The 12,448-nt window shown below is 32.4% G+C and overlaps 2 protein-coding genes across 3 annotated transcripts in view; both read left to right on the top strand.

Annotated features, from left to right (window-relative positions):
- The window catches only part of LOC110025837 (beta-hexosaminidase 3-like), a 25,232-nt gene extending 20,729 nt beyond the window's left edge, over positions 1-4,503 (top strand). For both annotated transcript variants that reach the window (XM_020726504.1, XM_020726503.1), the window contains exons 12-15: positions 1,799-1,897; positions 1,976-2,035; positions 3,458-3,708; positions 3,970-4,503. In XM_020726504.1, coding sequence (XP_020582163.1) covers positions 1,799-1,897; positions 1,976-2,035; positions 3,458-3,708; positions 3,970-4,136 — 577 coding nt within the window. In that variant the 3' untranslated portion in view covers positions 4,137-4,503. The remainder of the gene's footprint in view (positions 1-1,798; positions 1,898-1,975; positions 2,036-3,457; positions 3,709-3,969) is intronic.
- Positions 4,504-4,725: 222 nt separating this feature from the next.
- On the top strand, positions 4,726-5,815 carry LOC110025838 (beta-hexosaminidase 3-like). The gene is made up of 2 exons (XM_020726505.1): positions 4,726-5,000; positions 5,262-5,815. The coding sequence occupies exons 1-2, from the start codon at positions 4,862-4,864 to the stop codon at positions 5,426-5,428; spliced, it is 306 nt and encodes a 101-aa protein (XP_020582164.1). The 5' UTR covers positions 4,726-4,861; the 3' UTR covers positions 5,429-5,815.
- Positions 5,816-12,448: the final 6,633 nt, after the last annotated feature.

Raw genomic sequence — 12,448 nt, 5'->3', positions numbered from 1 at the left:
TGTATGTATGTATGTGTGTGTGTATGTATGTATGTGTGTGTGTGTATATATATATATCTGTGTGTGTGTGTGTGTGTATGTACCGCATTCCCCGACCTTTTGATTGGCATCTGCTATGTCAGTTCTAAGTCCCCTGAGGTTGGGGTTCGATATATATATATATATGTATGTATGTATGTATGTATGTATGTATGTACACATGTAAATCTTTCTAGATATATATGTATGTAGATATATATATATATATGCACACATGTATAGATGTACACACACGGATATATGCATGTACATATATTATATACAATAATAGATCATTTAAGTTGATTAGGCTTACAAATTAACCTCCATGTACTTCAGAAAAGGTTTGATCTAAAAGAAATCATGAAAAATATTGCGCTGAAATGTTGCATATTGAGAGAAAATTCTGAAGTAATATCATTCGGTAATAATTTGTTCCTCATCCGTAGTCATAATTTGTAACTTCTTAATTTCTAGATTTTATTAAAATATTTCTTTTAAGAAATAAAATTTTATTTTGATTTCATGCATACTTTTCATGTAATATAAGCCATAAAGTCTTTATTTTGATCTCACATAATTAGAAGAGGAAATCATTCTCCATAAAACATTTTTCCAGAACTCTTGTCAATGGATTAACTAATATATATATGTAACATATTCCATCCAGACATACATACATACATACAGACATACACACATACATACACACAGACATACATACATACATATATCGATAGATAGATATATAGATATATATATATATATATCTATATGAAAAGATAGATTTTATTTAAATATCTTAGCAAAGATTGAGTATCTGAATCAAAAATGCAGAAAAAAATAAGCAACATGCATCAATAGTTTTCACAATAATGAATTACTAATTTTTTTTATTTCCTTGTTTCTAGAAATGCATATTATTCAATGTACGAGCCACATTTTAAATCCATTGACAATGATCTTTGTAGAAATATGTCATCTGGAGAATGATTTCCCCCTCCACCTATGTAAAATTTAAAGTCAAACTTTTATGGCCATAATGCAAAGACAATGGTGCTTGCAATCGAAAGAAAATATAGTTTCTTGAAAGAAATGTCTTGATGAACATTAGAACTTAAGAAGGATGTTAGAGACTATGGCCAAGAAAAAAGGAACAATTTGTTATTGGAAGATCTAACTTTAGGATTTACTTTTAATACATATAAATTCAGGGCTGGCTGATTTTTTATGATTTCTCTTGGATTAGAACTTTGTTGAACAGCAAAGAGGCAAATTTGTAGCCGAATTAACTTAAAATAGTTTATTTAGTGAATACTATGATAGATCTATTTTTGTTCGCCAAAAGCAATCATTAGCTGATACTATCAAATAAATTATCATATTTTGTGATGCACATAAATATCATAATCAGTTGGTTACATTTTACTTGAAACAATAAATGGCAGCAATATTCACTAAATCACCTTTTGCTTGTGTGATTGGTTGATCAAACATGACTTCAACATAAGCCAGGTTTTTTTCCATTGGTCATCTAATTTGGTATCATTAGTATTGAAAAAAAAAAATACATAATTTAAAATAAAAAAAAACAAATAATAGGCAAACTATCAACTCACCACTATGCTAAAAAAGAACAAATTTATTCGAATGGAGTTTAATGGATTTAGGTTTTTTTTTAAGTATAATATAAGTGCTTTTTTTCTATCAGTATATTTTTGGTAGCTTCTCAAATTATAAACTTTTCGTAAAAGTTGGTACTGTATCTTGTGAAGTGCAGGTTAAGGAAAAAAAGGATGAATGAATCTGATGCTTACGAATACTTTGTCCTAAGAGCACAAAAAATAGCATCATCCCATGGCTATGAATTCATTAATTGGTAGGTCTTCTAAAACAAGGAATTTGTATTCATCACAAATCAACACAACGTAATATATGATTTTGAATTTGAAAACAGGGAGGAGACGTTCAATGATTTTGGCAAACAACTTAGCCCCAAAACTGTGGTTCATAACTGGTAGCTCTCTCACCTTTAGTTGTATCATGTTCTCTGAATAGAAATCTTTCCAAATTATCATCTCTCTAATCATGTTTCTATTAGCAATGATCCCACATTATTTTTTCATTAGGAAATATATTGTTTCCAATAACCAGCAATTTTTTTAAACTTTCATCATATATGCTTAATTTAATTGTAAGTATTTATCATATAATATGTTTCTCATTGCAAAGTTCACATTTTAATAGATAATTTTTGAAACTTCAAAGATGGGTTATCGTTCCCATACTCATTTATGAAATATTAAAGCTAGGTTATGTTAGACTTGGCTAAACTTCTAAATGCTAAACACTAATGGATTTCATACCCCCTCTATACCTCCCTCCAGGATTCTCTCCTCTGTTAATTCTATTTCCTATTATATTTGCATAGAACGTGGAATTGATATGCAGCTCCAATGTCATGTGCAGTTTGTCAAACTGCATGTTATGCAGCTCCAATGTCCTGTTAAAGACGCTATGCGCTCAATTAATAAAGGAAATGATAAATTCTCCAGCCTTTATGACAGATAAGGTGTGGAGAGATCTTGTATTCCTTACCTATATGGTCGACAACTTCCAAAAAATTCAATATTATATAGGTGCAGTGTTAGATACATATGTTAATTTTGAGGCTGAGAAAAACATTAATCAGTTTTTTCATAATAAAAAAGATCAGGTTTTGACTAGCATGATGACTATCAGATGTCCTCTCGCAGTCTAAGCTTTACAACACAAAATTCAACACGAGAATTTGATTTCAAGGAAACAAATAAATCATGATAAAGCAAGAAGGATACTACTTGTCAGACAAAGTTCAAATTCATCAGAAGTCTATTATTTTAATCAGAAATCACATTCTCAATTGTTACTACTAAAATGTTTGCTTGAAAATGAATTATATAATTTATCCAAAGAGTTCAAGAATAATATCATTTATCTTATAGGTAAGGCAAAAAACAATAGGTCATTAAACAACACATTTATGAAGTTACAGAAGCAATATATAAATTTGAATGCAGTAAGTAATCGATAGTAATGAATTTATAATCTAAAACGAGGTTTACAGCTCTATTGAAAATTGTAGATATGATTCGCAAAAAAAGTTGATGAAAATGGAAGTGGCCAAGATGGATAATTTATAATCTAGAAAGAGGCTTATAGCTCTATTGAAAATTATAATAGAGCACACTAACAGTCATGCTTTCTAAATAAAATCGCTTTTCTTCATAGCTCATCCATTGCCTAGACATTTCTATGACATGCATCTACAATTTAATAAGCCTTAAGAAAATAACATATATTTTAGATCAATTTTTATTATATTACAGAGTTACTGAATGTTTTACTCAATTAATATATTGCTGTAACCATAGCCTCATAATGATTTTTTTTTCTTGAGGCTTGGTCGTGGAGTTGCTGAAAAAGTAGTAGGTGCGGGACTAAGATGCATTGTTAGCAACCAAGACAAGTGGTATCTTGATCACTTGGATGCCACATGGGTTGGTTTCTATATGAATGAACCACTTGTAAATATCACCAAGCCTGAGCAACAGAAACTAGTCCTTGGTGGTGAAGTATGCATGTGGGGAGAAACGGCAGATGCATCAGATATAGAGCAAACAATATGGCCCCGCGCTGCAGCAGCAGCAGGTAATATCACACTCTTATCACATTAGATTGTTATAGGAAAGGAATTCCACTGGATTAAATTTTATCTTCTCTATGCTGGCAATATCAATAGTTAAATTACCCATATTTAATTAAATGTTTGGAATATTGTCTAACTGTGTCAGAAGAGTGCTACTTTCTCAACTTGTATTTCATCTAAAAGTAACAAGATATGCAATTTAAAGACAAATTATGTTCACTGTGGACTATTTCTGACTCTGCATTTTTTGTTATGACCTAAAGAGCGTCTATGGACCCCAATTTCGAAGCTAGCAACAGATCCCAAGATAGTTGCACCCAGATTGGCTCATTTCAGATGCTTACTCAACCGAAGAGGAGTCGCCGCTGCGCCGTTGTTTGCTCCTGGTAGAGGCACTCCAACGTTCACAGGCTCCTGCATCCAACAGTAATCACAGAGCACCTCTTCCGGATATCAACCTTGGACTATTTATTGGGTATTAGGCTGCAAAATAACCTTTTTATATAAATGAGAGAGGGTGGGGTGGGGGTGGGCATGTTTGTATTCTCTATTCCAATATTTTAAATGCTGTAAAAATAAAACGAAACTGCAAGACACAAATCAAGCAGTTTTCCTTTATTGCCTGGTTAACTGTAATCTACTGCTTTCCTTAAAAGTGTGCGTATTGCATAAAATAATCTGCTGGTTCCCAACTAAAGCTGATTCCTCTCTATAAAACTGAATTATGTTAATGCACGGGACTAATCCCAGTATGCATACAATGCTCCAGAACCATTCCCGCTGCAAATCTTTTCACGGGTGTGAGCTCTATTGAAAATTATAATAGAGCACACTAACAGTCATGCTTTCTAAATAAAATCGCTTTTCTTCATAGCTCATCCATTGCCTAGACATTTCTATGACATGCATCTACAATTTAATAAGCCTTAAGAAAATAACATATATTTTAGATCAATTTTTATTATATTACAGAGTTACTGAATGTTTTACTCAATTAATATATTGCTGTAACCATAGCCTCATAATGATTTTTTTTTCTTGAGGCTTGGTCGTGGAGTTGCTGAAAAAGTAGTAGGTGCGGGACTAAGATGCATTGTTAGCAACCAAGACAAGTGGTATCTTGATCACTTGGATGCCACATGGGTTGGTTTCTATATGAATGAACCACTTGTAAATATCACCAAGCCTGAGCAACAGAAACTAGTCCTTGGTGGTGAAGTATGCATGTGGGGAGAAACGGCAGATGCATCAGATATAGAGCAAACAATATGGCCCCGCGCTGCAGCAGCAGCAGGTAATATCACACTCTTATCACATTAGATTGTTATAGGAAAGGAATTCCACTGGATTAAATTTTATCTTCTCTATGCTGGCAATATCAATAGTTAAATTACCCATATTTAATTAAATGTTTGGAATATTGTCTAACTGTGTCAGAAGAGTGCTACTTTCTCAACTTGTATTTCATCTAAAAGTAACAAGATATGCAATTTAAAGACAAATTATGTTCACTGTGGACTATTTCTGACTCTGCATTTTTTGTTATGACCTAAAGAGCGTCTATGGACCCCAATTTCGAAGCTAGCAACAGATCCCAAGATAGTTGCACCCAGATTGGCTCATTTCAGATGCTTACTCAACCGAAGAGGAGTCGCCGCTGCGCCGTTGTTTGCTCCTGGTAGAGGCACTCCAACGTTCACAGGCTCCTGCATCCAACAGTAATCACAGAGCACCTCTTCCGGATATCAACCTTGGACTATTTATTGGGTATTAGGCTGCAAAATAACCTTTTTATATAAATGAGAGAGGGTGGGGTGGGGGTGGGCATGTTTGTATTCTCTATTCCAATATTTTAAATGCTGTAAAAATAAAACGAAACTGCAAGACACAAATCAAGCAGTTTTCCTTCATTGCCTGGTTAACTGTAATCTACTGCTTTCCATAAAAGTGTGCGTATTGCATAAAATAATCTACTGGTTTCCAACTAAAGCTGATTCCTCTGTATAAAACTGAATTATGATAATGCACGGGGACTAATCCCAGTATGCATACAATGATATGCACGGGGACTAATCCCACTATGCATACAATGCTGCAAATCTTTTCACAGGTGTCCCTCTTAACTCCCTTTCCGCCTCCGCCGCCCTATCAGTCCCAATACACACATTCATCGCCATGTATCCTACGCTCGGATATTATTCCTTCCCATCAATTCCTCTCAAAACCCTCACGCAACTCAGCAACCCCTCGTTCTTCTGCCTGCAGTCGCCCCGCCGCCAAGGCATTGCGCCTTCAAGCGCTCCGGATCTAGGGTTCCTCCCGTTGAAAATGCTACACCTTTCTAGGACAGTTCGAGGTAAAAAATTTACATGAAGCAGGAGTTAACAGTTGAAATACAAGTTTTTTTAAAAATTTTGTACACTTGTTGAGTCCGGACACTGCATCCGGACTCCGAGTATAAAATTTCTTCAGGTCGAGCCACTCTCTGTACAAATGTCCTCCTCCCCGGAGGAGGAGGGACCACTTTCAAGCAGGTTTGGATTGATGTGTGTCTGTGATCGGAGGGCGCACACAGCCCTGCCTGCTGCACTCTCCGCAAGCAATAATTTTTCCCTCCGGAGGTTGTAGACTTTCTTTAGTTGTGGTATGTTAATCGGTCTAGTTAGAAGTTTGATTTCTATACACTCCTTATTCTTGATGGAAACTAATGTGAACTCAGCCTTGTCCGTCAAAAGGTTTGCTAGTCACCATGTTGTTGAAGGCTTCACTTGAGAAATTGTTTGACATTGTTTTAGAAATGTTGATTATATGGTTTTTTGCTTTGATATTTTTAGACGGTCTAAAGTCTTCTTTAGCATTCCATGATCTTATGATGCGTTTGCCCATTTTATGTATCTGCAATGATGTAAATTACAAAATTTATGCTTTAGTGTTGCAACATAGCAACTGCTACCGCTTGACCTATTACATTCACTTTTGATTATGTTATTGTTGGAAGGCATCTTTTGTAACTTGTTCACTTACCACTAATAGCTGAGTTTGATTTCTCATCTTTCATCGTCCCCAATGGTTACTAAAAAATGTCGATCTTATTAGATTGAAATGGTGTAATGTTTAATTTTTTTTCGCTATATGCTCTTTGCTTAAAGTTTTAAACTCATTTCAGCAAAAGGGCGATACAAGTGATGACGCATCATCTGCTATCTAGGACAAAGAAACAATAATTTTTTTGTGATATATGTGTGAAAGAAGAATTAAAAAATGTGCTAACACATTTGAACAAAGAAGGTTGTGTTAGATTACAAATAATAATTTTCAATAGAATGCAGAAAGCGTGTATGATCGAACTAAATTAAAAAATAAATGAGACTAATTAAAAAAGGACCGAAAGATCTGGAAAGAGCACAAAAGAGGATCCAGTGGCCTTGGTTGGGTTCCTATTAAAAACATCATAGGTGCATGAGTAGATTGATTGAAGGAGAAATTAGAGGCTAAATCTATTTAAAGACATATTTAAATTTTCCTAAAATGCATAATTGTTATACATAACTTATTTTTTTAATTATATGAATGACAGACTGTACCAAGTTACAAGAAATTTAATTTTGGTGAAATTGAACCAGAGCTAGAGGAGAAGCTAGATGATATGTTTGGCGGGGGTTGTTGCGACTGGTGAACATTATTGGACTTCTCAAGGTTTAGAAGAGCCTAGAAATAGCCTGATTGAACCTATTGAGAGATCACCGCATGGAAAAAATGATATTATTGAATCTAGCAATGCAAGGACACCACTTTCTTTGAAAGCAAGGGCAAGTCGTACTGAAAAAATTAGTCCTGTGTACCTAAGAAGCCAAGTATTTGAGCTTGTTACAGCATGCACGAACTTGTCTTCTAAGGCCACCATTGCACAAAAATCTTCATCTATTCCTAATGTAATAAAAATATATGAATAAATACCATAAGTATTTGAAGATATTCCATTGTATTTGTACTCATTGAAACTAATTGAAGATACGGTGAAGAGGGATGTTTTCACATCCATGGCACCTGAGATGAGGGTTCATTACCTACGCTTCTTCTACGAACATTGCAACTTTTGATTAGTATTTTCTATTTGTGTTTTGTGTGAAGTTCGCCTAACATTTTTGTTTAATATCTATTTATGACATTATTTTTTTGTAGCGGAACAATTGCTCTTATTGTAATCTCATTTAATGATCTATTTTGGCAGAACTATTATTATTGTACTCTCATTGCTTTTATTAATTTTGTGAGTATGGAAATTTGTTAAGGTAGATTTGTTTGGTATCATTGAAGAGGTATGTATTCAGATACCTTGTTGGGTTGATATTTGTTTCATCGAAGCTTATATCACTTGATATTTGTTGCAATGAAGTTGTAAGCATTAAGATTTATGTGTTAAGTATTTGAAGCAATGTTTCATTCTTCCGTTTGGTTTCAAATGGTTCATTGTATTTGAATTTTTTTTTATCAACTTGCTTTGATCTAGCTAGGATCTACTTAAAACATGATATCACTTATTGTTAGAGTTTTATTTTGAATTTGAATTTTAATTATTAGGAATTTTCTCTCTTGGTTTATCATGCCAGCCTTTTTAAATTTTTTAGTTAAGAGAGTACTTATTTGTAGCCAAAAATAAGAGAATTTGTAGTTTGTAGTTAAGAATATTGATCAATTACATACATATCACATAATTATCTTGTAATTTACAAGTTTGACAATACAATTATATAACTTCTTTCTTTCACATATCTGAAGTGGTATTTCTAGTTTAATTAGATGTTCTAGTGTTCTTTATGTAGGAAATATATTGTGTTCTTTTGTCTAAACCCCTTTATTTTACTTATTGTCAATGTATTGCATTTTTTACTACTCATGGAGGGAAAGCATTGACCAAATTTTTTTGTGGAATAAGTATTAACACTTCTGCATTGGATGGTAGCAACTCTAACTGTTGTAACCTACTGCTCTAATTGGTTGGTATGGGTTATCCTTATTAACAGTAAGTGGCATTTTTAATGTCACTATTTAATGGGAATGACAATGTTTGTACTTTGGTGGCTATTCAATACATAGGAATTTTGTGCTAGGTATGTGAATTTCCCTTATTGTTACTATGTACAGGATTACAGTATCGAACACGAGCTCATGCAATTCAACAACCTTTAGGGGGATCCATCATCGACCTGTTTTTTATTATTGCAATCTATTGTGCGTTGTTTTCACAATCAAAGAGGTGACAATGTAGGACAAAAATTTTACAGATGTCCAAAAAATTTAATGAACAAATATTGCAAATTTTTCCAATGGGCTGATGTAATGTGGGATAAAATAGAGAAGCAAGCTGACAAAAAGATATATGTATTTGATGATACAGTTAAAAATGTTGTCAAAGAGTTGAAGTTTCTTGTGAAGACTTTCCTTTTGTAACTATATCATTGATTTTGTTGTTGTTGTCGTTGTATCTATTTTGATTATGTTTATGTATTTTGGAAACAAACTATAAACCGTTAGGTTTTATTTTCTAAGCAAAATTTTCCTTTTGTTTTATATTATATAAATTATGAATTTTATACTTTAATTATGCAACCCTCCAACTGAGACCATTTGATCTATCACAATATCTTATCATTATGAATTTTGGCATAATTTGATGATTTTTAATTGTGGCATAATTTGATGATTTTTTTATGATTTAGTTAATGTTCACCTTAATTTACCTTATGCTATTGTGAATGAAAATACACAAATAGCAATTTTAGAATAGTTTTTTTTCAAACAGTTTAATAGTATTTATATACTGAGGGCATTATAGTCATTATGTCAACAGACAACAATTTCAAAATTGTGTTTTCAAACAGACCAACTATTTTTAAAACACCAACTTCTGAACAACAGATTTTTAACAACAGCTTTTCAAACCAGCTTTTCTATAGTCATAGTCGAAACAAACACTCTCTAAGACGAAGTAGCGGGAACATGTGTCTGGTTGGAGGAAGAGAGTTTTAACAACAGCTTTTCAAACCAGCTTTTCTATAGCCATAGTCGAAACAAACACTCCCTAAGCGAAGTAGCGGGAAGGTTGGAGGAAGAGAGCTCGGACATTGAAATACTTAAAAAATATAGAATCAGATTAAAAATCTTGGACAAAATAATAAAATATATAATTATTTAATAAATTAAAAAAATATTTTGACTAAATATTAAATGAGAATATTATAACCTAAATTTTTATTTGAATATTGCATCATATTTAAAAAAAAAACTATATAAAAATAAATATAATATATCAATTAAAATTAATATATCTAGCTTACAATTTTAACTTATTAAACTATATAAAATTTTAGCTTGACATGTTATCGTAGATCTAAGAATTTTAATTATTTTCTTAATCAACTATGAAATTTCTTATGCTTCCAAAAACTCTTCAAATAGATGAAATAAATTGAGTTTATGAAGTCATAAGAACAACTTCATTTGATATAGTTACACCAATCTTAGATTAAATGGTATAATAATCATTTTTGCTACTATTAAGGGGATAAGCTTAGGATTTGTTTGGGGCAGCTACAGCTTTTTGAATAATTTGTTGATAAGCTGATTAAAAATAATCTGTTGATAAGTTAGGTGCGGTGATTATTACAATTTTTTATTTTTTTGGAAAAGTCAGATTGTTGCCAGAAAGCTGCCACCACATGTGGCGTGAAAATGCTTTTTTTAGCGTTTCAAAATGCATAAGCTGCCAAAATGTAGTTTATCCAAACAGGTCAGGTGTGTTTTCAAATGTCACCGCACCAAATAAGCTGTCAAAAATGGACCATTAATCGTAGGTTCTTGTGGAATGGAACGTGTTTACTTTATTATTTTCTTCCTTTTTATACAATATGTTGTGTCATTGATCTATATGATGAGTATTTTTAGCAAAACATCAAAAAGTTGAGTAGCTTACTATTTTAATGCTAGTAAGACTTTTCAAAAAGAGCAACTCTTCTCTAGGAAGGGTGAGTCAATTTTTTTAATTTTTTTAATCTTGTTAAACTTTTAATTTATTGAAATGTATAACAGACCTCTTATTTTGGAAATTTCTCAAAATTTGATATTTTCTCAAGTTTTTTTTTGTTAGAGGCACTTCACCCCCACCATAAATAGCCAAGGTTGTAGGAGTGAATAGTGCAAATACAAGTCCACGATGGTCAACAAAGTCACTAGTTTTTTTATTCCAAGGAAAGGCAAAGACCATAAGAAATCAATTGTTAATAAAACATAGTTCTCCTGATATCATCCTTAAGTTTTTGCCTCATCAACTTAGAAAAGCAAACAAGGTAAGTGTAATGTGGCTTTATCTTTGTTGAGATAAAAAAAGTTGACATTCAAATTATCATCATTCAATAGGTTTGTTGTATTACATTTTGAGGCAAACATTATCCATGTTTAGCCACAATCGGGCACCAATGGACACAATCTATAAGAATGACATTCCTTTCATGGGCCCAAACATTTATCGATATATTATAATTCTTAAATTCTCTAGGTTTGGGTTGGATATGTTAATTTAGCCAACAGTTAGACTAATTTCAATTACCTGACACAACCCAAAGCTTATAAGGATATTTTAATATATCTAACCAAAATATCCACTTATGTAATCAAGCTCATTTCATAAGATTTATATCTTCGTATCCATGAATATAACAGGCATAATTTATCAATATTTGGGCTTGAGCTTCACTTGGACTACAATGTTCTAATTTAAAGTAATTAGGTTCAATATTTTAGAATGAACTTCTATTAAAATGTTTTCAATTGACAAACACATGATAGTTTACTTGCACGACATTTTGTTTGGGCATTGATCAAAATATCCTTGTTATGAATAATCAAGTTTATCTCATGCTCAATTAGATTTAGGTATTCTAGTTGGTCCAACCATGATATTTTAAGAATTGCTTTAAGATTTTATTTGAGTTTAGTATGAGAAACTTCTAGATGAAAATTGGCCTCATTTGATGTCCGATTAGCAGGCTATAAACATAAAATAACCCAAACCAACTTTACTTTAAAAAATTGATCGAGTCAGCATCAATAGACAATTTAAATAACTAAAGAGGACTCTTGCTTGTTTATGTATAATTGCATTAACATGTTCCTTCTATATTTTCTCTCTTAAACAACTTCCTCGTTAAATTCATCTCATCATCTTGTAACAATATTGAAGATGAAAATAAACCATAGTTTGAGACGTAGAAAAATAAAGAAAAAATATAGACAGAATGAAAAGAAACATGAAAAGTTTTTCATAGGAAGGTCTTTGTAGGAAAAGTAAGATGTGGATGCCAAAAAAGGAATTGGCTCACTCAATCAATATTTTAAAGATAACTTATGAGAAACATTCAACCTACAACCAAAAAATCTAGATTTATTTTTATTTTAGGTGCATGCACACTACCAAGGAAATATGTTTCTTTGTTTAACTATATTTCAAGGGATACCATAAAAAAACTTTTAATTAAATAAAGTTGGATTATGTTTAGAATATCTTATAGGATTATCAAGGATGGGTGTTATCATTCTAATTTGTAGGATAAACTAGGCCACTCAACAATAAGTAGATTGTTAAAACTTAATGAGTATGTCGGCACTATTTTTGGTGTGTGGTTTGCCCGTAAGAAGCTGTCGGTCATCGAAATTGAAATCCCGTTGCCCGCTTCGGAAGGACGT

Source organism: Phalaenopsis equestris, unplaced genomic scaffold (genome assembly GCF_001263595.1).
Source record: "Phalaenopsis equestris unplaced genomic scaffold, ASM126359v1 Scaffold000334, whole genome shotgun sequence".
Classification (NCBI taxonomy): Eukaryota; Viridiplantae; Streptophyta; class Magnoliopsida; order Asparagales; family Orchidaceae; genus Phalaenopsis; species Phalaenopsis equestris.
Note: the sequence above shows the minus strand (reverse complement) of the source record. Positions and strands in the feature narration are given on the sequence as shown.

Excerpts from the sequence above, each read along its gene's own strand:
- LOC110025838 (XM_020726505.1), top strand. The coding sequence starts at position 4,862 with ATGAATGAACCACTTGTAAATATCACCAAGCCTGAGCAACAGAAACTA. Across the intron at positions 5,001-5,261 it reads CCGCGCTGCAGCAGCAGCAG|AGCGTCTATGGACCCCAATT; the intron begins GTAATATCACAC and ends TATGACCTAAAG.